This window comes from Nyctereutes procyonoides, unplaced genomic scaffold (assembly GCF_905146905.1).
Source record: "Nyctereutes procyonoides isolate TBG_1078 unplaced genomic scaffold, NYPRO_anot_genome, whole genome shotgun sequence".
Taxonomy (NCBI): Eukaryota; Metazoa; Chordata; class Mammalia; order Carnivora; family Canidae; genus Nyctereutes; species Nyctereutes procyonoides.
The window spans coordinates 26,929,763-26,956,388 of record NW_026575024.1 but is presented as its reverse complement, the minus strand read 5'-3'; the positions used below and the strand labels follow the sequence as shown (position 1 = coordinate 26,956,388).

General features: G+C 49.2%; 1 protein-coding gene and 1 pseudogene across 1 annotated transcript; both read left to right on the top strand.

Annotated features, from left to right (window-relative positions):
* Positions 1 to 1,522: 1,522 nt before the first annotated feature.
* Positions 1,523 to 10,787, top strand: REM1 (RRAD and GEM like GTPase 1). The gene is made up of 5 exons (XM_055302406.1): positions 1,523 to 1,592; positions 2,613 to 2,987; positions 4,052 to 4,134; positions 8,205 to 8,406; positions 9,653 to 10,787. Exons 2-5 carry the CDS (start codon positions 2,648 to 2,650, stop codon positions 9,922 to 9,924), a joined length of 897 nt encoding a protein of 298 aa, XP_055158381.1. The 5' UTR covers positions 1,523 to 1,592; positions 2,613 to 2,647; the 3' UTR covers positions 9,925 to 10,787.
* A 937-nt stretch (positions 10,788 to 11,724) lies between these two features.
* On the top strand, positions 11,725 to 25,549 carry LOC129522349 (creatine kinase B-type-like; annotated as a pseudogene).
* The last annotated feature ends 1,077 nt before the right edge of the window (positions 25,550 to 26,626 follow it).

Genomic DNA, 26,626 nt, shown 5'->3' with positions numbered 1-26,626 from the left:
ACCCAGGGCCAGGAGAGCCACAATGAGCAGAAGCAGCTGTGTCATGGCCACAGGGATTCTGGGGGAACACCAAAGAAGCCAATATACTGAGCTGCCTGTGGCACAGCCTTTATCAAGCTGCAGATGGAGGCAGGAGTGTGGCCAACCGGAGACCTGAGTGGGAGGCTGAGGCTCTGTGATCCCAAGGATGTAGCTGGATCTCAGCCAGCAATGTGGGGAACTGCTCAGCCATACAGCAATTGAGCTGCAGATCCAAAGCTGGAAGTGAAGCTAAGTTGCCTCACTTCTAGACGATATACATCATGACACCAGCCACAGCCTGCCTTGTGAGTAGGAAAGGGTTGCCCAGAGGGTCAAACCACAGAAGGAAGCCAGGTGTGAGGGGATTCAGTGTCTGTCCAGAGCCCTGCGGGGGCTGAGCTCAGCTACAGGCCACTGTGGGAGTTGAGTTGCTCTGGGCTGGACACCTGGACCCCCTCAGCCATGACAATGAGCCCGACTCACAGGTACAGCTTGGTCTGCATGAACCCACATACATACCTGCCCCAGTCTCTCATGATCTCAAAGGAAGCGCCCTGCTCAAAGACCCTGGATCCCCGCCCTTTGGATGGCCAAAATCACCAGTTCTCTACAGTCAACTCCCCCTCCAAGTGCCTAGGAAGTTTGTTTTTGTTTCTGTTTTTGTTTTAAGCCTTGGGCAGTGATGGAAAGGGACAGTTGGCTGAGAAGCAGAATCCTGAGTCCCAGGCCCAGCTAAGCCCCAGTGTAATCATCCTTTTAGTGTTGTGTCTGGATTAATTGAGCTAATAATCCAGGAAACGTGCTCAAATCATACCAGCCACAGCCCAAATGCCCAGTGAATATTTATCAGAGAGGGAACAGCCATTCTTCTAGGCACAGGAACCACTGCCCCTCCTCCCGCATAAAGAGTGCTTAACCTATAATTTGGTGACTGAATGAATGGGATGCCAAAGTCGGATAGTGCAGACTTCCTAGGGTCCCTCGTCCCCTGTAGCTACCTCCCAAATTAATTTCCCCCCTTCCCCATCCAGAGCAGAGTTTCTCCAAATGGGGTCCATGAACTCTGCACGATTACTTAGGCACTTGTTTAAAATGCAGATTCTGAAGCCCTCTCCCAGATCGCCTGAATCCGCTTCCCTTGGAGGTGGGACCTGGGAATCAACGTTCAAGCAGCTCCCTAGGTGGTTCCTGCTAGGGCTAAAGTTGGTGCGCCCCGTGCCGGCGAGGATGCAGAGGGGATCCAGACGCAGGAACTCAGAAGTCCCATCTTTCCTCTCGCGGGTCCCGCACCCCGCCACCGCCACCACCACCCCAGATGAAGGCCTCGCGACAGTGGGTCGACCGAGCTGTGCGGAAAGTCTGTGCTCGGCGGAGGCGTCGGGGCGGGGACCCCGGGGCTGCCCTGACGGGGCGGGGCGGGACGGGACGGGGCGGGGTCGCGGCTCCTCCCCCGGCCCGGGCGGCGGGGCGGGGCGGGACTGGCCCGAGGGGCTGCGCGCCGAGGCGGTGGTGCAGCCTGGAGCACCCGGCAGCTGCGGCGGCCGGGGACCCTGGACCCCTCCCCACGCGAGGTAAAGGCCCGTGCAGCCCGCCGCCAACTTCGTTAAGTTGGAGCGGAGTTCGCCAGGCGCCTGCATGGGGGGCTCTGCGGCGCAGGCCGGAGCGAGGGAGGCCTCGAACCCGCGCCCCGGGGTGAGGGTCCTCCGACCTGGGGCCTGGTGGGTTGGATCGCCTCGGACAAAGAACCCTCCCGGGATCGGGGACCCACACTCAGGACCCGGGGCGGGGGAAGCTCGGCCGACTCCGGGAATGGCACATGCGCCCCCAGGCCCTATAGGTCCCTTCCCCGCCCCCCCGCCAGGACTCTGTCCTGTCACCAAAACTGGGGCCCACTGCCTCGAACCCCCGCCCCCCAACAGCCGCCGGAGGCCGTCGCGCCAGCCTCTCCTGAATTTTTCACGTAGGGGGCGGGCCGGACACGCCGTTCCCATGGCACCGGGGCGCTCGGGTTACAGCCCAGGGAACCCCCAGACTCCCCTCGCCCTTCGGCATACCAGCCCACGCAGTCCTGCCTCTTCCCCAGCCTTCGGGAGCTGGGGCGGCGGAAGCGAACCCCCCAGGGGCCCTCAACCCTCCAACCCCGATCTGAAGCTCTGGGAAGAGAACTGTGGGGAAGGGGAGCACCGGGGCAATTCAGGAGGCTTTCAGAATGTGGGTCCCAAGATTCAAATGGGAGGGGCACGTCTGTGTACAGGGGTGTGCGCGTGCTTGTATGGACATCCCACCTCGCTGCTGCCCCTCTGCCTGTCCCTGTCTGTGTGTCCTGGCGTACTGGGTTATTATCCTCGAGGTAGGTATAGGAACTGACCTCTGGGTGTGCTCACAGCTTGTGTACTCACCCCTCCCAGCCTGACCTGGGTTTACTCTGGCCCTGAAGCCAGGGAGCCCCCACCCCAAGGAGCTGAGCCGCCTCCTCCTGTCATTTGAACAAGAGAAGGTGTGGGAGGAAGTCCTCTCAGAAGCTCATCTGAACCCTGCAGAAGGGGCTTATAGGGCCTGGCTCACTGCCCATTCTGGCTTCTTGCTTACAGAAGGAAGGAAGGAGCAAAGCCCCACCCACCCAAGGATGACACTAAACACCCAGCAAGAAGCAAAGACTCCCCTGCGTAGGCGAGCCAGCACTCCACTGCCCCTGTCCCCCCGGGGCTACCAGCCTGGCCTCCTGTGTACAGCACCTACCACAAAATCCCAGCATCCCCGGCTGGGCCAGTCAGCCTCCCTCAATCCTCCCACTCGGCAACCTTCACCTGCCCCCAATGGTTGGTCCTCTGAATCCAGTGACTCTGAAGGCTCCTGGGAGGCCCTCTACCGCGTGGTACTGCTTGGAGATCCCGGCGTAGGGAAGACCAGCCTGGCCAGCCTCTTTGCAGGGAAGCAAGAGCGGGACCTCCATGAACAGCTGGGAGGTAGGGACCCTGTGGGCTGGGCTGGAATGTGGCCAAAGGAATGAAAGCCCTGTCGTCAGGGGCACAAGGCTGCCAAGAAGAGTTGTGCAGCTCACACACTGCTCAATTCTAAAGGGCGTCATTCACATAGACTATGAAGTGAATGACACTCCCCGCCCAGAATGGTGCAGGGCACAGCCCACACAATGGTCTACAGGAGAGAAATTCCTTGAATAGTGAGAATTTTGCCAATTTCTCATGGATGAGAGGTGTATGATTAATTTCCATGTCATCAAGGAAGCAATTCTGAGTTCCATGAGTCTCAAATGGAAAGAAACAGTAGGCTTCCACCCCACTCCAGCCCCAACTTCCCCTGACTCTCAGATCCTCCTAGCTCCACAGACAACCATCCATGGCCACCCACAACCTGCAGCAAAACTAAGATCTTGCCCAAAATAGAGACTCCCTAGGTCCCCTTATTCCCAAGAGATGCAGTCAACTGCCAAGAGGGTTGGGGGTAGGGGGGGCAGGTTGAGGGGAGACAGGGACAGAACAGAGGAAATGAATATGGGTCCCTATAGGACCAGCGGAGAAGACACAGGATGAGTGGAGAGGGAGGTTGGTTAAAAGCAAAGAGAAAGTGAGGACACTCTGGCCAGGCCCCTTCTCTAACCTTGAACCCCCCCTGAGTGTGAGAACTCTATATGAGAGGTGGGCATATATGCACCTGTAGCTGTGACAGATGAGGAGACTGAGGCCTAAAGAGGGTAATATGACCTGCCTGAAGCATACGCTATGCCAGGGACAGCTCAGCTTTAACCCTACCACCCCACACTCATCAATCAACCAAACTAGCAAAAAGGTTTCTCAGAACCTACTATGTGCCAGGTATTATACTGGCAGCTGGGGAGACATGGGCTTCCCACGGAGCTTCTTGACCTGTCAGGAGAGACAAATATCAAACAAGTGTGCTGAGCACTCCAGCACACTGGAGGGGGTTCTGTGACCAGAAAGGGAACTGGGGGGCCATGCCCTCCACACACCTGCCCCTCCTCCCTGAGATCTGGCTCTTCCCTCGCTTGCAGAAGATGTGTACGAGAGGACCCTCACGGTGGATGGAGAGGATACCACACTGGTGGTCATGGACACCTGGGAGCCTGAGAAACGGGTATGGCACAGCAAGCAGGACTTGGGGGGAGGGGTGCTGAGCCTAGGACCAGACCCCTGTCCCCTCCTAGGACATGACACAGCATGGAAATGGCAGAGTCCAGCCTCAGCAGCACCCAAAGCCCATAGCTCCCAAGCAGCCTTTGCAACCAAAGACAGAAGAACCTCATGACCCCAAGTCCTTTTCTCACTCTGCTGATCCCCTCTGCAGCCATCCCAGGATGTGCTTCTCCCCCTGCAAACCTCCATCTCGTCCTCAGCACCCTCATCCCACCTACCTGCCCCACACACTGTGCTGAGGAAGGAGCATTGCACTTAGCACCAAAATCCCTGAGCATAACCACCCCCCTTCTATTTCTTACCAGTTTCGTGGCTTTGTGCAACTGACTCTATCCACTCTGCGCTGAATTCAGTGTTCTCATCTGATAAATGGGTTAATCATTCCTGCCTTCTTTACCAGCTGTTTTTTTTTTTTTTAAGTTCTTATGCAATTTCACAGCAGTGAGCACAGTTTGGAGCGTGAAACAATGCTGAACATAGATGAAGAAATGTAAATAATGATCACGTTTATTACTCATAATTTGGTAGCTAGTAAAGGAGGAGACCAAAGGATGTCCTTCCCTACCCCATTCCAGAGCAGGAAAAAAGCAGCAGACAGGGATATGCCCCTGTTGTGCTTTTCTTACCTTGAGGGTTTTTTTTTTTCTTGCTATACAGATAATACATGCTTATTGTAGAACTTTGAAGAAATACCACCAGAGAAAAGGATGTAAAAAATCACCTGGGAGCCTATCTCAGTCAGGGGTAGGCCCCGCCCCTAACATGCAGGTAGACCCCACCCAGAGGGTGGGGTACGAGGACACTGTTCAGGTGATTGGCAAGAACACTGACAACCCCAGAGATAGGCGGAAAGGCTAGGGATGAAGAAGCTAAAGTGGCCAATTCCTTTCCACAAGGATAAAAGGACAGCCAGGTCCAAATGAGCATGATGATGATGATGATGGTCCTCCTAGCAGCAGTTGGCATTTATGGAGTACCCTCTTGCCAAGTGTCAGCCCCTGTGCTAAGCACTGGATATATATTATGATGTTCACTCAAAACAAATACCATAGGTGAGTATTCTGATTCCCATTCTACTGCTGAGGAAATCAAAGCTCAGAGAGCTTCAGTGATGTGTCCAAAGTTTTCAGAGAGCACGTGGAATTCAAATCCAGATCTATAAGCCCCTGAGCCTGTAGACTTATGCACTAGGACTGTCCCTCTCCATCCCTACGAGGAATAGCACCTTCTGAGCCTTCAGATGGAGTTTTACCCCTTCACTCATTCATTCACTAAGAAACACTAGCTGGGTATGGATCACAGGCCAGGACACTGAAGACCCAGCAGTGAGTAGGATAGACATGTTGTCCCCCAGCCTCACAGAGCTTACAGGCTGGTGAGGGTGGGGCCATTTTCTGAATGCAATTGAAAACTCTATGGGGCAGAGTCCAGCAAATTGAGAAAAGTGATCAGCCTGGGAATCCCTCTTGGGAGACAGGGGAAGAGTACTGGAACTGAAATTCTGTGCCCAGCTGGCTGTATAGCCTTGAGAAAGTTTTCTCTTCTCCTCTGGCCCTTGGTTTTCCTACAAGTAAAATAGGGAAACTGAACCAGCTTCCCTGGCTGATGATGGTGGAAGCAGTTTCCAAAGAGGGTCCACACAGTAGCTGGAATAAGCATCCATCCTTTCAATAGATGGTACCCTTTGACATCAGAGAGGCAAAATCTGCCAGAACCAGGTAGGTCTTTGGCTCATGCGGTAGTGCCATAGCTCCCACACTAATAATCACTAGGATGATTATCACCTAGAGAGCATAAAAAATGAAATTCTCTGGGGCACCCAAGTGGCTCAGTCATTTAAGCCCCGGACTCTTGATTTCAGCTCAGGTCATGATCTCCTGGGTCGTGAGGTAAAGCCCCGCATGGGAGTGCACACTCACTGGGGAGTCTGCTTGAGAATCTTTCTCTCCCTCTCCCACAGTCCCTCTACCCCTATTTGGGTACTCGATATCTCTCTCTCTCTCTCTCTCTCTCACACAAATAAATAAATAAATAAATAAATAAATAAATAAATAAATAAATCTTTTTTAAAAACCTAAATTCTCAGATCTCATCCCAGACCTAATGAATAAGAACCTACAAAAATGGGGTCCTGCCACCTATATTTTTAATCATACCACCAAGGAGTCTTACCCCCCAATCCATGTTCCAGCTGGCTTCTGTGATCCTAACGTGTAGCAAATCCTTCATAAACATTTGTGCAATGAATGAATGAATGAATGCTCAAGACCCATACTTTCATTCTACAGATGGGGAAACTGAGACCCAGAGGGAGGAAGGAACCTGTCCAGAGTAAGGTTAGAACTCACATCCATCTGATTCAGCCCATGGTTATTTGGCCTGGGAAAAGATCAGTATGGCTGTTGAGAACTTAATCCCTTTGACAGTGTGTTGACTATCAATCCAATGCTTTCCTATTCATCTATATTATTGGGTTATCAGAAAATTCTTCTGGTTTCTTCCCCCCTCAAAAACGATGCCCCCACCACTAAGTATTTCCTACCCCTGGCCTACTCTCTTCTCCTGCTTATCCTCTCTTACTCCACTCACCGGTCCACTCTTTTTTTTTTTAATTTTTATTTATTTTATGATAGTCACACAGAGAGAGAGAGAGAAAGAGACACAGGCAGAGGGAGAAGCAGGCCCCATGCACCGGGAGCCCGACGTGGGACTCGATCCGGGGTCTCCAGGATCACGCCCTGGGCCAAAGGCAGGCGCCAAACCGCTGTGCCACCCAGGGATCCCCACCGGTCCACTCTTAAGCCCTCTGCACACTCTGCCAGGTTGAGTTCTTCTGACCACCTCCCCTCCAGCCACTTGCTCTTGCCTCTTAATGGAACTTATCACAGGGCATTCTAACTCTCTATTTCCATAGCATCTCTTCCAGACCATGAGCTTTTGGAGATAGGAACTGTGTCTTACTAAAAACACTTACAAAGTTGTTACCCAGATGGCCCAGTGCTGACCCTGACAAAAGATCACCACCCAAGATGGCATATCAAAATTGCTCCAGTTTTTCCCTTCCTTGTCAAACAACTTGCAACGACTCTGCTTCTTAAAGTGTCCCTGCCTCTCCCACCTCTTCCCTTACACTCCACATTTGCTCCTTCACTTCTCCAACACTGGCCCCAAAAATGCTTCCCCTTGAACTCAGCCTCCCTTCTCACTTCTTTTGTCTTTTTTTTTTTAAGATTTTATTTATTCATTCATGACAGACACAGAGAGAGAGGGAGAGGGAGAGGCAGAGACACAGGCAGACGGAGAAGCAGGCTCCATGCAGGGAGCCCAATGTGGGACTCCATCCCGGGTCTCCAGGATCACACCCCAGGCTGAAGGTGGCGCTAAACCACTGGGCCACTGGGGCTGCCCTTCTTTTGTCTTTTTTAAAGATTTTTCTTTATTTCTTTAGAGAGTATAAATGGAGTGAGGGGCAGAAGGAAAGGGAGAGAGAATCTCAAGCAGACTCCACACTGAGTGTGGAGTCCAATATGTGGTTTGATCACATTACCCCGAGACCATGTCCTGAGCCGAAAATAACAGACATTTAACCGACTGAGCCATTCAGGCCCCACTTTTGTCTCCTAACTAGACTGCAGAAGGCCAAAAGAATTGCTTAGCAAGACTAAGCTGTCCTCAGGAGCCAGACAGAAGAGCTGAATGAACCCTCCTTAGAGAGGGGGAACCAAAGAAATATTTTGTCTCCAGTGCCCTGCGTACAGAAGGAATCAATGAATGAGAAAATGTAGTGAGGTGTTATGAGCCCAATTTTTCACAAAGAGAAACTGAGGCGCAGAGAGGATTGGTGGTTTTCCCAAGGTGACACAGAGAATAATGGCAGAATTTGTCTCCCAAACCTGTCCAAGTAGAAGCCTCAGCCCCACCACACCCATCAGACCATCCTTTCTCAGACAGGGCCCTCTGGCCAAGAGGTAGGTACCCTTGGAGAATGGGCCTGGGGTCACTCTGTTGCAGGATGAAAGCTGGAGCCAGGATTCGTGCCTGCAGGTGGGCAGCGCCTATGTCATTGTGTACTCCATCGCGGACAGAGGCAGCTTCGAGAGTGCCTCTGAGCTCCGCATTCAGCTGCGGCGCACGCATCAGGCAGACCACGTGCCCATCATCCTGGTGGGCAACAAGGCCGACCTGGCACGCTGCCGGGAAGTTTCCGTGGAAGGTGAGCTCTCTACTCCCCCCTCTTCCACTCCTCTCAGCCTGCTGACACTGCTCCTTCTCCAGTGCTCTCCATCTCAGGGGCTGTCACCCCACCCCCGATCCCTGTCCCCATCCTGCATCTATTTGACTAAGCCTGAAAGCTAGGAACTATTCTTGCTTCCTCTCCCACTCCCCCAAACCAGTCCCAGATCCTGTCAGGTCCACCTCCCATAACCCCATGTTCCCTTCCCCCTATGCCCACCACTTCTGCCCTATCCAGGCATCTCCACCTTAGCATGGGCTAGCCCCTGTACTTCTCTCTCCCCATTCAATCAGTTCTCCTCGCCAGCTACCAGAGTTTTCCAAAACCAGATCTGACCTTGTCATTACTTTGCTTAGAAATTCCCCATGGCTCTCCCATGCCCTCAGTCAGAGACACTTTATCCACCAGGCATGACAGGCCCTGTGCCTACAAGCTTTCCAAGGGTTTACATCTGGGATCTGAAACAATTATTAGTTCCAAAACAAGTGAGAAAATTGCACATTAAATTTCACAAAGCTTTAGTCATCTACAAAACACAATATGGTGGCAGCTGAGAACTGTGAATCAAAACGTTTGGTTATATGTGATTTGTATTTAAAGTGGAATGGGGAATATTTGGATACGTTTGATAATATGTGGGACCCATAAAGACCTCAAAATGACCCTTCTCACAGGACAAAAATCTAAAAGAAAAATATGAAAACTGAGAGCCAGGGAGGGTAAGCCAGTTCCACCAGCCACTAGGGACTAGAACCGAGGCCCCTGTCTCCCAGCCCAGTGGCTTCCTGAAGATAGAAGGCCATTTGCTTTCTGAGCAGACATCCCCAGATTCCCCAACATAATCCCCGGGGGAGATTTTGTTAAAACGCTGGTTCCCAGACCTCATCCCACCCTAGTGAATCAGTCTTTCCCGGTGGGCTCGGGAATCAGCATTTTTAACAAGCCCCGCCCCCCCACCCCCGGATAATCCTGATACACAGCGCAGACCCCTTACCTGGCGTGCAAGACCCTTCCTAGCCTCTGTCTTTCCAGCCTCCTTCTGCTACCCGTTACCAGTCACTGCCCTGGGGACTAACTCCTCAGAGCCAGGTCTCATTTCCCGCCGAGTCCCCTGGCGCCCAGGGCAAGGTAGGACCAAAAGAAAAAGTGCTTGGCCTGGGACTCAAGCCCCTTCTTCCCACCTTTATGTTCCCCTCTACCTGGCGCACCCGGCCCCGCCCCGCAGAGGGCCGCGCCTGCGCAGTGGTGTTCGACTGCAAGTTCATCGAGACGTCGGCCACGCTGCAGCACAACGTGGCGGAGCTCTTCGAGGGCGTGGTGCGCCAACTGCGCCTGCGCCGCCGGGACAGCGCGGCCCCGGAGCCCTCGGTGCCCCGGCGGCGGGCGAGCCTCGGCCAGCGGGCCCGCCGCTTCCTGGCCCGCCTGACGGCCCGCAGCGCCCGCCGCCGGGCGCTCAAGGCCCGCTCCAAGTCCTGCCACAACCTGGCCGTGCTCTGAAGCCGCCGCCCTAGGGGTGACGGAACACTGGGCTGCATTCCGAGCTCCCCATGCCACCGAGGGGCCACGCCGGAGTCGCCCGGAGTCCGCGCAGTGGGCTGTGCCTGCCGGCTGCCCCGGGGGCAGGAGCATCTTTGGGGCCGCAGCTTCAAGGACCTCTCCGCCTCGGGAAGCAGTGGACAGACCATGGGGCCGAAGCCCCAAGCTGGACACAGAGTAGGGATTTTTATGCGGTGCGAGCCTTTTTGTAAAAATCTTCCCTGTCCCTGGGCTCTGGCCAACTCCCCACAATAAACCAGACCAGAGGGGTATCCAGTCTGAATGCCCAGATCTCGTCTTTTGGGCTCTTCCACGCATCTCCACCTCCCACTCTCCCGTCTACACTGGCTACAGACTGGGTTAGCCTGTCACCTGGTTCAAGTTAAGTCAGTAAACTCAGGGGACCCTTCTCTCAACCACTGGGCATGACCCCTGACACCGGTCTCTGAGGGAGACCCAGTGGTGCACAGACAACCACATTCAGTGTGATGACCTCCTATTTTCTCATAAACCCGTTGTTTAGATTATAGATTCATAAAATCCTATCTGGAAGGAATCTCAGCATTCATCCTCACAATATTATAGCTCTTGTTTGTTAAGAGCTGTGTTTTAAACTGTCCCAACTAGTAATTAATCTTCACAAACCCTGTTTACTAATTAGAAAAATAGAGGCAGGGATCCCTGGGTGGCGCAGCGGTTTAGCGCCTGTCTTTGGCCCAGGGCACGATCCTGGAGACCCAGGATCGAATCCCACGTCGGGCTCCCGGTGCATGAAGCCTGCTTCTCCCTCTGCCTGTGTCTCTGCCTCTCTCTCTCTCTCTTGCTGTGACTATCATAAATAAATAAATAAATAAATAAATAAATAAATAAATAAATAAATAAATAAATAAATAAATAAAAAGAAAGAAAAATAGAGGCACAGGACAAAGGTTCATACTCAAGATCACATAGCTGCTACAAGTGAAGTTTTCAGGATTCCAACCCAGGCTTGTCAGGCTAGAGTCTGTGCCCTATCCACAATACTCTTGGAGAATGTGACAAAAAGCTATAGGGTCCCAGGGAAATGGACTTTCAAGCACACGTTTGCTTACAATTTAAAGTGGAGGAGATGCTTGCCTCCGTGAAATTCAATCCATTAATCCCCAAGATGGACACCCTATTCAGTCCGTCTCATTCATTTTTCTGAATGTGGAACCCGAAGCCCACGGAGGGGAAGTGAGCATCCCAGAGTCACCCAGCTAGTGAGAGTGAGGACCAGACCCCAGGGCCCAGCCTCCTCTGTGCAGGAAGGAGGAGGTAGTGAGGAATCCAGCCTGGCTGGGGCTGTGGGGCTAGGGCTGGGCCTTAGGGGTCAGGTCAGGAGTTTCCAGCTGAAGGGGAAAGGGGTGTCACTACTTTGAGAGGATAACAAGAATGGTTTGGAAATCATGTCCCTAATGCCTGACACCCCCGCCCCCAACCAGCTGCCTGCCCCCATGCCTCAGCCACCAGGAACACAGTGCCAAAGAAGACCAGAGCTTGAGCAGATGAGCCATATCCTCTGTTTTCCAGCCCCCAATCTTGCCAGGAGGGCACTGATTTATTTCCCCATCCTAACTCCAGCTTGGGGAAGGGAGGAGAAGGAGGGTCTTCCCCCACCCCAAGCTGTCTCAGGCCTGCAGTCGTGGGGGAGGGGCTATAGTTGTGGAAAGTTGGCAGAGGCAGCCGGCAGCAGCCGGAGAGTGGAAAAAATGATATCAAACCCGGAAAAATGCAGGCCGGATGGAGGGCCTGAGTCGGCCCTGGGAGGTGAGAGGGAGGGAGGGGGCCCCACAGGCTGAGAAAGGAAGGGGGGCCAGGGAGAGAGCACAGGAGCTAGTTTTGAGAAAACTGCAGGTAATCGCGGTCATTCCTTCCTTTCTTCAGCCACAAATATTTACTGAGGGCCTACTAGGTGCAGAGCACAGTGCCAGCCTCTGGGGAGATATGGGGCTGAAGATCAGGGTGGTCATGGAAGGCCCTGAGGATAACTCAATACAATCCTCTCAATCCACAGATGGGGAGACTGAGAACCAGGGAGAGAGAGAGAGAGAGGGCTTACCCCAGGCCTCTCAGAGTGTGGAAGAAGTCCTTGAGACCAGGACTGGGGATGGGAGAGGAGGAAAGAAAGAAGGAAAGAGTGCAGACGAGAGTCAGGGGGAAGGAAGAGTATGCAGCCAGCATGGCAGGACAACTCAGTGGTTGAGGTAGGTCATGAGTTCTGTGTTCAGTCCTCCATCTGTTTCTTAGCTCCCCCATCTATAAGATAGAATTTGTGGCAATTCCCTCCTTCAGGGTTGATGTGAGCATTAAATGACTTAAGATGTTGGGTACCTGGGTGACTCAGTCGGTTAGGCAAATGCCTTCAGCTCAGGCCATAATCCCAGGGTCCTGAGATTGAGCCCCAAATCAGGCTCCCTCCCTGCTTAGTAGGGAGTCTGCTTCTCCCTCTCCCTGTGCCCCTCCCCGCCCACTTGTGCTCTCACTGTCTCTCAAAATCTTTAAAAAAATAAATAAATGACTTAAGATGTGTAAAGTACTTAAAACATTTCCTGCATCTAAGAAGATTCACTAAATGTTGGTTTCTACTTGCATATCTTAAGACCTTGGGGGAACCAGGGCTTGTTGAGAGTAGACTATTCGGGCAGCCCAGGTGGCTCAGCGGTTTAGTGCTGCCTTCAGCCCAGGGCCTGATCCTGAAGACCTGGGATCTAGTCCCATGTCAGGCTCCCTGCATGGAGCCTGCTCCCTCTGCCTGTCTCTGCCTCTCTCTGTGTGTCTCTCATGAACAAATAAATAAAAATCTTAAAAAAAAAAAAAAGAGTAGACTATTCTGGGACTGTGAAGACTTGCTTGGAAGTCTTTGCCCTGCTATGACACTGGAGGACTTTAAGAGAGTCTCTTCCCCTCTTGGGCCTCGGTTTCCCCATCTGTAAAATAATATGAACTTGTGTCATATATTCATGGACTCACCCATTTACTGTCTATCTCCCCCACAGGAATAAAAGCTCTATGAGGGTTAGGGCCCTCCGTGCTGCTCTCTCCCCAGCACCTACAACAGTGCTTGGCTTATAATAAACAAGTGATCAGTAAATATCTGTTGAATGGATTGATGAACTGATCTGTTAAATGGCCCTTCTCATCTTGACCTCCCTGATTCTAGGAGTCTGTGAATAAGGCATAGCTGGGAAAACATGTGACAAAACCACAATACTCCTCCCAAGGACATGGCCCATTATAGTTTAGAAAGTTCCTTTCTCAGATTAAAGGGGAAAGGAGAGAAAATGAGTGGAAAATATCAGACAGAACATGAGAGACCTAATTCTGGGAAACAAACAAGGGGTAGTGGAAGGGGAGGTGGGTGGGGGGTTGGGGTGACTAGGTGATGGGCACTGAGGGGGGCACTTGACGGGATGAGCACTGGGTGTTATACTATATGTTGGCAAATTGAACTCCAACAAAAATATATACAAAAAATAAATAAATAAAATAAAAATAAATAGAAAGTTCCTTTCTCATCCATTAAAAAAAACAAAACAAAACCTGTTTTAGCTTTTTCTATGTGCTAGACCCCATAGTACATGCTTGGTACATATGTTCTCATTTAACTATCACCACACCCATCTACTTAATAAGTGCCATTTAACAGATGAGCAAATTAATAGATTGAGGCTAAGAAAACCCAAGAAATTTGTCCAAGAAAGGATAGCAGGGTTTGCACTCAGCTCAGGCAGGAACTGCTTTCTTCATTGTACAGTTGGGGAAACTGAGGCCCAGAGAAAGAAGATGAATTGGCCAAAGGCGTGTGGTAATAGCAAGCAATTACATCACTCCATGTATCAGGTACTATTCTAAGTGCTTTTAATATATTCAGTCTTCAAAACTGGTCATATTATCACCATGCCAGTTTTCAGTTGGAGAGCTGTAACACAGAAAAGCCCAGTACCCTGTCAAATTTGTACAGCTAACAAATAGCGGGGTCAAGATTCAAACCAGGGACATCTAGTCCTGTGGTTTGTTAAGGGCTTGCCGACATTACACCATCTGTCAGTGCAGCAAGTCCGGAGCGGGCTGGTATAGAAGAGGAGGTGTCTTTGACCAGCACCCTGCTGCCTGGACTGGGGGCAGGGCAGAAAAAGCACACTGAGAGTATCCTCAGCTGCCAGCTGGGACTTTCCACGTTGAAGGGAGAGTACTGTTTTGGAAAAAATGATAAAGCTCTGGAAAGATGAATGTCTCCCAAGGGGCCCCAAGTCTCTTCAGAGTCCCTCCTCTCCTCGCAGTGGGAGAGGGCCACAAACTGTGTCGGCCTGATCCAGATGAGATGAAGGCCACCTGGAACCCGACACACCCCAGCCAGGCTGCTTGAATACTGAGGATCACTGGCCTTGGATGGAAAGTTCCAGTTTCTCAGCCAAGGGCACGAAGCTTCCACTCAGGGACCCCCCGCCAAGTAATCAGGTTCAGGCTGACACTGCTTATCCTTGGATGGTGGCAAATTCCCATCTCCTAGGGGTACCCCAAACCTCCCTCTATTCAGCAAACTTGGACATGGTGTGCTCTGAAGAAGGATAAGGAGGGTAAAGAACGTCCCAGCTGGCTGCTTTATAAACACTAAGCCAAGGATCCTTCAGTGCTGCCACGACCATGTGGCTTTAGGTGAGTCAAAGTATACACAGTGAAGGCCTTAGGGTAGAATTCTCTACTTGACTGTCTCTGTCTCAAGAATTGTTTGACTATTCTAGTTCAACAGCTTGAAAAAAATATACAAGTTCCGTTTCAATTTCAACAGTGTTCCCTTCTGCTCTGATCGGGGTTCAGTTAAAAATAATACTAATGATGGGATGGAAGCTCTGGGTTCAACAACGTGTGCAATTTTCCCCAGCTCCATCTGGTTCAAGTTCAAGGCAAGGATAGGTCGTTGTTTTGGTTACTATGCTGCCTAATAAACCACCCCAAAGCTTAGTGGCATAAAAACAATCATTTTATTATGCTTCTACATTTTGTGAGTCAGGAATTTCGGCAGGGCAGAGTGGGTACAGTTCCTCTCTGGGGTCTCAGCTGGGAAACTTGAAAACTGGAGTAACTGGAATCACCTCACAAGTCTGGAGGTTGATGCTGGCAATGAGCTGGGATCTCACTTCCACATGCCCCCTCTGAGGGGCCTGGCCTCTTTACTTCCTATTGTTACTGTAACAAATCAACACAAATGTAGCAGATTAACACTGCACAAATCTATTATCTTACAGTTCTGTACAGTAGAGGTCCAACATGGGTCTCACTGGGCTAAAATTAAGGGGTCGGGGGACACCTCGGTGGTTCAGTGGTTGGGCATCTGCCTTTGGCTCAGATCGTGATCCTGGGGGCCTGGGATCTAGTCCCACATCCGGCTCCTTCACAGAGAGCCTGTTTCTCCCTCTGCCTATGTCTCTGCCTCTCTCTGTGTGTCTCTTATAAATAAATAAAATCTTTTAAAATGTATAAAATAAAAAATAAAATAAAATCAAGGTGTCATCAGGGCTGCATTCTTTTCTAGAGGCTCCAGAGGAGACTCTGTTTCTTTGCCTTTCCCAGCTTCTAGAGGCCTACACTTTCCTTGGCTCATGATCCCTCCCTCCATCATCAATGGCAACAACGTCAGGCCAAGTCCATCTCTTGCTTCCATCCCTCTGGTTCTCTCTCCCTCCTCTGCCTCCCTCCCCACCCTTGTGATTACATTCAGCCCACCCAGATAATCCAGAATAACTTTCCCGGTTTAAAGTCAGCAGATTAGCAAACAATTCCATCTGCGACCTTACCAGGATAACTTCCCTATTTTAAAGTCAGCATATTAGCAAACAATTCCATCTGTGACTTTAATTCCCTTTTGCCCTGTAACATCACATATTCACAGTTTCCAGGGATTAGGACATGGACATTTGGGGGAACTGGTTTTCTGTTCATCACAGAAGGATAGAATGGAAGATATGGCAAGGTGGTGGCTGGGTCTCCACTCTCCCCCAACACACACACACACACACACACACACACACACACACACACACACTCAGTCTTGTTGTAATGAAGAAATAGAGAAAATCCTAAATCTAAGGGCTTCCCTCCTGGTGGGGTGTTAAGGGCAGTAGAATACTCTTCCTAGCATCTAGCCTTGCCTCCCTTCCTCGGGTTCACACTTCTCTCCAGGAGGACCAGCTTCTTCAGACCTCTACTGGGCAAATCTCCATCCACCTTTCAGAGGACCTTATTCCTTAGCCACAGATGGAGGTCTTGCCTCAGAATTACGCCTCTATCCCAGCAATGCATCTTCCTAAGTCTGGGTTAAGACCCCATGTGACACAGCAGGGCAGTCAAGGGTGCTCTTAGCTCTTCTGGTCTTATAGAAGAACCTAGAGAACAACCCACTACAAACCCAGCCTTCTGCAAAATCTGTCCACCTATGTGAATGAGGATAGACGCCTTGCACATGACTGATTGCCTAGAAGGCAGCTGTTGAATCTTTTGTACATACATAGGCATGCGTGCATTAACTCTAAACCCCAAACCCAGGGGTGACTAACACAAATGCTCACAGAGTCAGATAGGTAAATCAGTGAAGTTGACTGGTGAAGCAGACATTAGGGCACACCAAGGTGTGCGGCCAACTGGAAGCACCAGCCTTAGGTAAAGGGAGAGAGAGAGATCAAAGCTGCCAATTACTGCTGTTTGGAAATGAACCCTGCATTGTCCAATATTTCGGTTCTTCCAAGAAATCCAGCAAGCCAGATATTGATGTGAAGTATACCAATTCTTAAATACTAATTGCTAATTTCGTTTTTAAAAACACTGGACAGGAGAAGCCAAATATGTCTACCAACTAAATTCTTTTTTTTTTTAAACCTGGAAGTTTCTTTTTTTTTTAAGTTTTTTTTTAAATTTTTATTTATTTATGATAGTCACAGAGAGAGAGAGAGAGGCAGAGACACAGGCAGAGGGAGAAGCAGGCTCCATGCACCGGGAGCCCGACGTGGGATTCGATCCTGGGTCTCCAGGATCGCGCCCTGGGCCAAAGACAGGCGCCAAACCGCTGCGCCACCCAGGGATCCCTACCAACTAAATTCTGACCAGAGGCTGACAGTTTGTAACCTCTGGTCTAAAGCCAAATAGTGAAAAAAATAAAATAAAATAAAAAATAAACCCAAATAGTGACAGAGAAATGTGTTCTCAGCCATTCCCCCATCTGCAAGGTCAACCCTCAAACCATGAAGCTAGTACTTAATTATAAAGAACAACTTGTTCCTTTTTTTCAACTCCTCTCCCTGGCCTCCTTTTCAAGAGTGCCTCTTCAAGCCTATTAGGATACCAAAGGTGCCCAATGCCAAGTAGTATATATTTTTAAGTTGAACTTTGAATTACAAAAATAATATATTTTAATTATAAGAGCAAATCAGAACAATAGAAAATATATGGTAAAAAGTAAAGAGGCATTTATCTGCTAAGCTGCCCTCAGCCACACATGATAGAAATCCTTATAAGGATATATTTTTTTTTTTATGATAGTCACACAGAGAGAGAGAGAGAGGCAGAGACACAGGCAGAGGGAGAGGCAGGCTCCATGCACCGGGAGCCCGACGTGGGATTCAATCCCAGGTCTCCAGGATCGTGCCCTGGGCCAAAGGCAGGCACCAAACCGCTGCGCCACCCAGGGTTCCCCTTATAAGGATATTTTTTAACAAGATGTTCAGAGACCTTAAAAATGCCAGGACACTGGGTCTACATCTCCATAATTCTCTTGGCATTTCCTTCGTGGTTGCAATATGGCTGCAATAACTCCAAGCATCACATCTTCACACCAGTATCCCAAGCAAGAATGGAAAGGAAAAGGTCAGACAGAGGGTTTCTTGGAGTGCCTGGGTGGCTCAGTCGGTTAAGCATCTGCCTTTGGCTCTGGTCATGATCCCAGGATCCTGGGATCTAGCCCCATGTCTGGCTCCCTGTTCAGTGAGGAGTCTGCTTCTCACTCTCCCTCTGCTCCTCCCCCTTCTTGTGCTCTCTCTGTCCCTGTCTCTCTCTCTCTCAAATAAACGAAATGTTAAAAAAAAAAAAGTTTCTTTTTATTGAAGAGTAAATCATTCTCCCAGCAATCTCCCTTCATATCTCATATCTCAGTAGCCAAACTGAGGGCCACCACTGCCATAGGCGGAGCTGAGAAAGCAAGTATGTGGCAGAAGAAAGAGGTTGCCGAAGCTGGCTTGGGCCAGTCATGATTCATCCCTTTGCTGCCCTAACAAGATGGCTTTTGTGAGCAGAGGGGAAATGGGGAAGTTTGTTGAAGGGGCAACTTTAGGATTTGCCACAGAACTCCTTTCTCTCCTAGTATCACTCCTCTCTCCCAGGGGTTTCCTACCATGAGCAGTTTGGGTGGATCCTTGCAGATTTTTCAGCATATATATATATATATATATATATATATATATATATATATTTATATATAAAATATATATGTATATTTATATATAAAATATATGTATAAAATATATATTAATATATGTATATTTATATATGTATATATATAAAACTATAGATTATAACATATATATAATACATGTTACAGGAGGCATTTGGCTATTTTTCTTTTCTTCCACACTATCAGAGCTATGATTTTGCCTGGCTGTTCTCTTTTCAATGGGATCAAAAATACATCCCAATTGCTCTAAACCAGGGATTGGTTTAAAGATGAACCAACAACCCAGCTATAACCAAGAAGACGTGAAGGAAGTTTCATTGAAAGGTTCTAGAAAAAAAGTTTATTTGCTTAAAAAAAGAGCTGGAAAATAAACAAACAGAGCTGCAGCAGGAAGAGACCATCCTTTTCCTTCTACTAGTCATTGAGGTATATGAATGTGATACCTGGAAATGTAGCCACATTTCGCAGTTGCAACAGGATCTAATTGGAGGATGGCAAGCTACAAAAATGGGAAGTACCCAAATCTTTGATGATGAAGTCAAGTCACTGAATTACCCATCACTGCATTAAGCTGTTCCACCTCTGGACTTATTGATATGTAAGATAATATATCTTCAGTGCTAAAGCATATTATTTTGGAGATTTCTGTATGAAAGTCAAAATCATCCATTTGATATACATATATAGGTTTGTTTGCTCTTTTTCACATAAATGGAATCATATGGGTTGGCACTGAGTTCATTTGCAAGGAATGAAACCTAAAATAGCAGTGATGGAAATAAGAAATATATTTCTCAAAAAAAAAAAAAAAGAAATATATTTCTCCTTCATGTAAAGAAGTCCAGAAGCAAAAAAAAAAAAAAAAAAAAAAAAAGAGTCCAGAAGCGCCAGCCTAAGGCTGGCCTGGCATTCCACAGGGCAGGGACATTGACTCCTTCTATCTTATGGTTCCACCATCCTCAGTACAGTATGCTTCTCAAGCTCTAACAGTCACATCCACAATCCAGCCAGCAGGAAGTAGGAGGGAGCCAAAAAATGAGGGTGGGCACAGCCTCTCAGAAGATACACACATGACTTCTGATTATCTCCCATTGGCCAGTGCTTAGTCACATTGCCACATTTGATTGCAAAGGAGTCCAAGAAATGTACTTTACCCTGACTAGTCATGTGTCAGCTCAAGATCCGGGATTCTCTGTTTAAAGAAGGGGAGAATGGACATTGAGAGGCAACTAGCAATCTCTGCCATGATATGTACATATTGGATATAATTTGATTTTTCCATTCAATGTGCCCTGGCTTTCTATCAATGTCAGTACATATAAATTTACCTTGCAATTTTGAGGTTTATTTTATTCTTCTTTTTCTAGCTTCTTTTTTTAAGATTTTATTTATTTATTTGACGGAGGAAGAGCACAAGCAGGGGAGCAGCAGAGGGAGAGGGAGAAGCAGACTCTCCGCTGAGCAGGGAGCCCAATGAAGAGCTCCCAGGACCCTGGGATCACCACCTGAGCCAAAGGCAGATGCTTAACCGATTGAGCCACCCAGACACCCCCTTTTTCGAGCTTCTTATGATAGGAAATTATATTGTTTACTTGTTAACTTTCTTCTTTTCTAATATGAGCATTTAAAGCTATTTTAGGGGGCACCTGGGAGGCCCAGTGGTTGAGTGTCTGCCTTTGGCTTAGGTTGTGATCCCCGGCTCCTGGGATCGTGTGTCCGCATCGGGCTCCCCGCAGGGAGCCTGCTTCTCCCTCTGCGTATGTCTCTGCCTCTCTCTGTGTGTCTCTCAAGAATAAATAAATCTTTTTAAAAAGCTATTTTAGGAAAAAACTATATAACTTATATGAAGCTATAAATTTCCCTCTATGCATGCTCTAGATGCAGCCCAGAGATTTTGTGTGTTGTGTTTCCACGATCATTCAGTTCCAAATATTTTCTAATTTTCCCTGTGATTTCTTCTCCCATAGGCTATTCAAAAGAATGTTGTTTAATTTCCAAATATTTAGGGGGGGTGGCTATACATATCTCCTAGATCATTAATTTCTAATTTAATTTGATTGCAAATTTGAGACTTGGTTTATAGTTCAGCATCTGATGTATCATGATCCATGTTCCATTATGCACTTGAAAATAATATTCATTCTGGGACTCCTGGGTGGCTTGGTGGTTGAGCATCTGCCTTTGGCTCAGAGCATGATCCTGGTATCTGGGATCGAGTGCCACATCGGGCCCCTTGTGGGGAGCCTGCTTCTCCCTCTGCCTGTGTGTCTGCCTGTCTCTCTGTGTTTCTCATGAATAAATAAATAAAATCTTAAAAAAAAAGAAAATATTCATTCTGCCATTACTGGGTATAGTATTCTAAAATGTCAATTAGGTTCAGGTGATTACCAATGCTGTTCTAGTGTTCCACGTGCTTAGTGATTTTTTCCCTAATGTTTCACCAATTGCTGAGAAAGTCACGTTGAAATCTCTGATTATAATCATGTTGTAACTATTCTGCTTTTGGTTGGTCTGTCTGTTTTGTTTTTACCTTGTTCTTTTTCATGGGTATAAAATATTCCACAATATGGATGCACATATTCTATCCTTTGAAGGACATTTTATTACTGTAAATGTTTTGCCCTTATAAGTAGTGAGGCAGTGAATATTTTTGGACCAAAAGGAGAAATGCAAGATTATTTGGTCAAAGAACATGCACATTTTACATTTTGTCGGACACTGCCAAATGGCCCTCCAAAAGGACTACTTTTGTTTATATTCAGACCAACAGTGTCCAATTCCCTACACCATGACCCACATTAGATATTACTAGTTTCTTTCTTATTTGACATTTTCTTGGGCACAGGATGAGGGAAGGTTGGAAATGAAGATGCCTCTTTGCTTACTTGGCATTTCCCTGATTGTAACAAAATTAAGTAATATTGCTCTCAATGACCTTAGCTTCCCTTAGCTTCCCAGCCCTTAGCTTACAGTGAAGCTTTGAAATTACAGCTTGTAAGGGTTGGATTAAAATCTCAGCCAAAGCTAGCCAAAGCTATTCTGCTCTTCATTATCTGCCTGAAACATACGGGTTTTCTTTCTTTCAGTTACCAGAGCCTTGGTTAGAATAGGAGACCTAGGGACACCTGGGTGGCTCAGTGGTTGAGGGGTCTCTGCCTTGAGCTAAGGTCGTGATCCCAGTGTTCTGGGATTGAGTCTCACATCGGACTGCTTCTCCCTCTGCTTATGTTTCTGCCTCTCTTTGTGTGTCTCTCATAAATAAAATCTTTTTAAAATTTTTTTTAAGAATAGGAGATCTGTAATCAGCCAGATCTGAGTTTGAATCCCACTGGCTCAGCCATTTGACATCTGTGACCCTAGACATGTTACTTAGCTTCTCTGAACCTTTGGACCCTCAGTGTTACAAAGGGGATGGCAAGCACTTTGCACAGGTGTTGTATAGATTAGAAACCGGGTACGTAAAGCACCTAACACAGCATCTGGCACCAACTAGGCTCTAATAATAATTAATAAAAAATAGGTATCCATTGAGCACTTGCCATTTACAGAGAGCTGAGCTAAACCCTTTTCTCAGCTTATTTCACAACAGTAAGACACAATATCTTTTACAGATCAGGAAAACTTGAGGTTTTGAGATGAGTATCTTTTCTGAAGTTACCCAGTTATTAACCAGCTGAGCTAAGGATTAAATCAAGAATATCTGACTCCTGGAGCACTTGCCTAACTCAATTGGTAAAGCATGCAACTCTTGCTCTCAGGGTTGTGAGTTCGAGCCCCATGTTGGGTGTAGAGATTACTTAAAAATAAAATCTTAAAAAAAAAAAAAAGTCTGACTCCCAGGTAGCAAACTCATTTTACAGATTAAGAAACTCAGGCCCATGGGGACCCTTGGGTGGCTCAGCAGCTTAGTGCCTGCATTTGGCCCAGGGTGTGATCCTGGGGTCCCGGGATCGAGTCCAGCATCAGGCTCCCTGCATGGAGCCTGCTTCTCCCTCTGCCTGTGTCTCTGCCTCTCTCTTTCTGTGTCTCTCATGAATAAATAAAATCTTAAAAAAAAAAAGAAAAAGAAACTGAGGCCCAGGAAGATAAAATGGTATACAACATTAAGTGGTCAGGGGGATGCCTGGGTGGCTCAGCAGCTGGGCATCTGCCTTTGGCTCAGGTTGTGATCCCAGAGTCCTGGGATCAAGTCTCACATCAGGCTCCCTCTGAGGAGCCTGCTTCTCCCTGTGCCTATGTCTTTGCCTCTCTCTCTGTCTCTCATGAATAAACAAATAAAATCTTTAAAAAAAAAAAGAAAAAGAAAACAACTAAATGGTCAAGGAGCAGCAACCAGTTGACCAAGTATTTCCCCTCCTTCTGGGTCCTGGTGACCAGCTGGAGGAGAGGGTGGAGAGAATGGAGGCAGGGACAGCTCCCCAGCAGAGGAGTCAAGAGCATGGAAAATGTCTCTTTCAGCCAATTTTCCTGAGGAACCCTGGCTGAGGCTCAGGGCTGGGAATAGAAAGTGTGCAGGGAGGAGGCAGCAGCCACGTCCCTCCGTCCATACGGAGAAGCTGTTTGCAAAGTCCTGCTGAGAGAGACGAGTGGGCTGGGGGTGCGTGGAGAGGAACAGATCCGGGAGGCCAAGTCTCTGGCATCTGCCCAGGGCCTGGTCTCCTGGGAGAGGAGGAGCAGGCGTCCCCGAGCTCTCTGCTTCCTCCTTGGCCTCGCCTGCTGTGCCAGCTCCTGCTGTGCCCTCCCCACTCATCTGGGCATCAGCCATCCTGGAATTGAGACGCTGGCACCTCTGACTCTCCAGGGATTATGCACAACCTAGTCAGAAGGTGCGGTGACCAGGAAGAAGGATCCATCTTACTCTCAGACGAGGGCCAGGGCTAAAGAGCTTCCTCAGCGGCCTGATCTCTATGACATCAGTGTGCTTCCTCTGCTCAGGAAATCTCCCTTCCCTACTCACAGTGCTTGTAACTCCACCATTATAGATACAGCAGAGGCTCATGTTCAGACAGTGTGTCAAGTTATGGCCATACCAGTTGTCAAAATATTTAGAGATTTGCCTACTTATTGTTAATAACCCCTGTCCTGGAGCACCTGGGTGGCTCAGTCGGTTAAGCATCTGCCTTTGGCTCAGGTCATGATCCCAGGGTGCTGGTATCGAGCCCTGCGTCTGACTCTCTGCTCGGCATGGAGTCTGCTTCTCTCTCGGCCTCTGCCTACCTCTCTACTTACCTGTGTGCTCTCTCTCTGTCAAATATATAAAATCTTTAAAAAATAATAATAATAACCCTTGTCCTGGGTGCCTCCATGTACCCCTTAAGCAAACAGGCCACTCTGGACCCTCCTCTGAGGCTACTTAGCCCTCCCGGCTTCTAGCTGCCATGGAAGGGCAGTCCAGGCCTGTGTGGATAGGTCGGTGAGTGATGGTCATAACGGTTGTTAATACTTTTCATATCATTCCTGGAAACAACACTTCGGCTTAAAACGGCTCTTATTTAAAGGCAGATAGAAAATGAGTGAAGGGGATCCCTGGGTGGCTCAGGGGTTTGGCGCCTGCCTTTGGCCCAGGGGGGATCGAATCCCACGTCGGGCTCCCGGTGTATGGAGCCTGCTTCTCCCTCTGCCTGTGTCTCTGCCTCTCTCTCTCTCTCTCTCTCTCTGTGACTATCATAAATAAATAAATAAATAAATAAATAAATAAATAAATAAATAAATAGAAAATGAGTGAAAACATCAGTGAGGGTGACAAAACATGAGAGACTCCTAACTCTGGGAAACGAACAAGGGGTGGTGGAAGGGGAGGTGTGCGGGGGGATGGGGTGACTGGGTGACGGGCACTGAGGGGGGCACTTGGCGGGATGAGCACTGGGTGTTATGCTATATGTTGGCAAATCAGACTCCAATAAAAAAATAAAATAAAAATAAAAGATATATTTCTAGAAATACAAAAAAAAAAAAAAAAAAAAGGCAGATTGCGGTTCGCTGCGCTGCGCCCGGAGCTGCCGCGGGACCGAGTGCCCTTCCCGCCCGCCGCCGCCACGCCCTTCTCCAGCAGCCGCAACAACACGCTGACACTCGGCTTCCCGGCCTAGGACGAGTTCCCCGACCTCGGCGGCCACGACAACCACACGGCCAAGGTGCTGACCCCCGAGCTGTACGCGCAGCTGCGCGCCCAGAGCACCGAGCAGCTTCACGCGTGGACAACCCGGGCCACCCCTCCATCATGACCGTGGGCCGAGCGGCCGGCGACGAGGAGTCACATGACGTGTTCAAGGAGCTCTTTGACCCCATCATCGAGGACCTGCGCGGCGGCTACAAGCCCAGCGATGAGCACAAGCCCGACCTCAACCCCGACAACCTGCAGGGCGGCGACGACCTGGACCCCCACTATGTGCTGAGCTCGCGGGTGCGCACGGGTCGCAGCATCCACGCCTTCTGCCTCCCCCCGCACTGCAGCCGTGACCATCGAGCAGCTCGCCGTGGAAGCTCCGTCGAGCCTGGACGGCGACCTGGCCGGCCGGTGATGCGCACTCAAGAGCATGACCCAGGCGGAGCAGCAGCAGCTCATCCACGACCACTTCCTCTTCGATAAGCCCGTGTCGCCCCTGCTCCTGGCCGGACGCCCGCGGCATCTGGCACAATGACAATAAGACCTTCCTGGTGTGGATCAATGAGGAAGACCACCTGCGGGTCATCTCCGTGCAGAAAGGGGGCAACATGAAGGAGGTGTTCACTCGGTTCTGCAACAGCCTCACCCAGATTGAAACACTCTTCAAGTCAAAGAATTACGAATTCATGTGGAACCCTCACCTGGGCTACTTCCTCACCTGCCCATCCAACCTAGGCACAGGCCTGCAGGCAGCTGTGCACATCAAGCTGCCCCACCTGGGCAAGCATGAGAAGTTCCCAGAGGTGCTCAAGCAGCTGCGGCTTCAGAAACAAGGCACTGGTGGTATGGACACAGCTGCTGTGGGTGGCATCTTTGATGTCTCCAATGCAGACCACCTGGGCTTCTCAGAGGTGGAGCTGGTACAGATGGTGGTGGATGGTATGAAGCTGCTCATCGAGATGGAGCAGCGGCTGGAGCAGGGCCAGGCCATTGATGACCTCGTGCCTGCCCAGAAGTGAGGCCCCAGCCCGCATCTGCCACCACCACCAACCCCGCTGCTTCCTAACTTATTGCCCAGGCAGTGCCCGCCATGCACCCCTCTGATGTTCACCACATGGCGGCTGAGCCCTTAGCCTCGCTGTAGAGACTTCTGTTGCCCTTGGTAGAGTTTATTTTTGTGATGGCTAAGATGTTGCTGATGCTGAAATAAACTAGGGTTTCAACCTGAAATAAATTAAATGAATGAATGAATGAATGAATGAATGAATGAATAAATAAAATAAAATAAAAGGCAGATTGATAGGAATGTAGAGTGAAAAAGATCTTGGGGAACTTCTTCAATTTCCAGATGTGGAAAAAAGCCCAGAGAGAAGCAGAGACTTACCCAAGGTTACACAGCCTGTCAGTATAAGAAAGCACTACAGCGCAGGTCCCTGCTCCTGACAAAGCCCTTGGGTGTCAACCTCTCTGGCCCCACAAACACCGAATTTTATTTTATTTATTTATTTTTTCAAACACTGAATTTTAGAGGAGATGGTCTTCCAGGTGATGTCCAGGTGACAGACTGGGAGGAACCTGTCTCGAGGCATAACTGATAGTCAATTGGCTCTTGGACCTTGTAATCATAGTCATGGCAACAGTGTCCTTGGTCACTATCTCCACAGCGATAGTTGTCACAGCAACCACCACCTGGGGCCCCAACTTCCTGACACCAAGAGCCTTAAGATAAACCAGAAGCAAGTCTGTTCCACAGCACTGACCCAGATCAGAGCTCTGAGTAGGAAAGAGACTTAGCCAACATCACACAGCAAGTCGATGATGAAGCCAAGCATCCTGAGTCCCCAGGCCAAGGCTCTCACAGATGCCCTGCCCTTTGACTGACACCCCCACCCCTGACCCACTTTTCTGCCTGCCTCGGTGCTTCCCACATTCCTGCAGCCCTCGAGGACTCAGGATCTCCTTCCCACGGCATCTCACCCTTGGCTGCCTGTCAGCCAGATCATCCTCCTGGGAACAGGCTGACGTGAGCTTAGTGTAGGACTCATCGCAGGGGTTTTCATCATTAGTTGGGGCTCCCTAGAGACCAAAATGCCTTC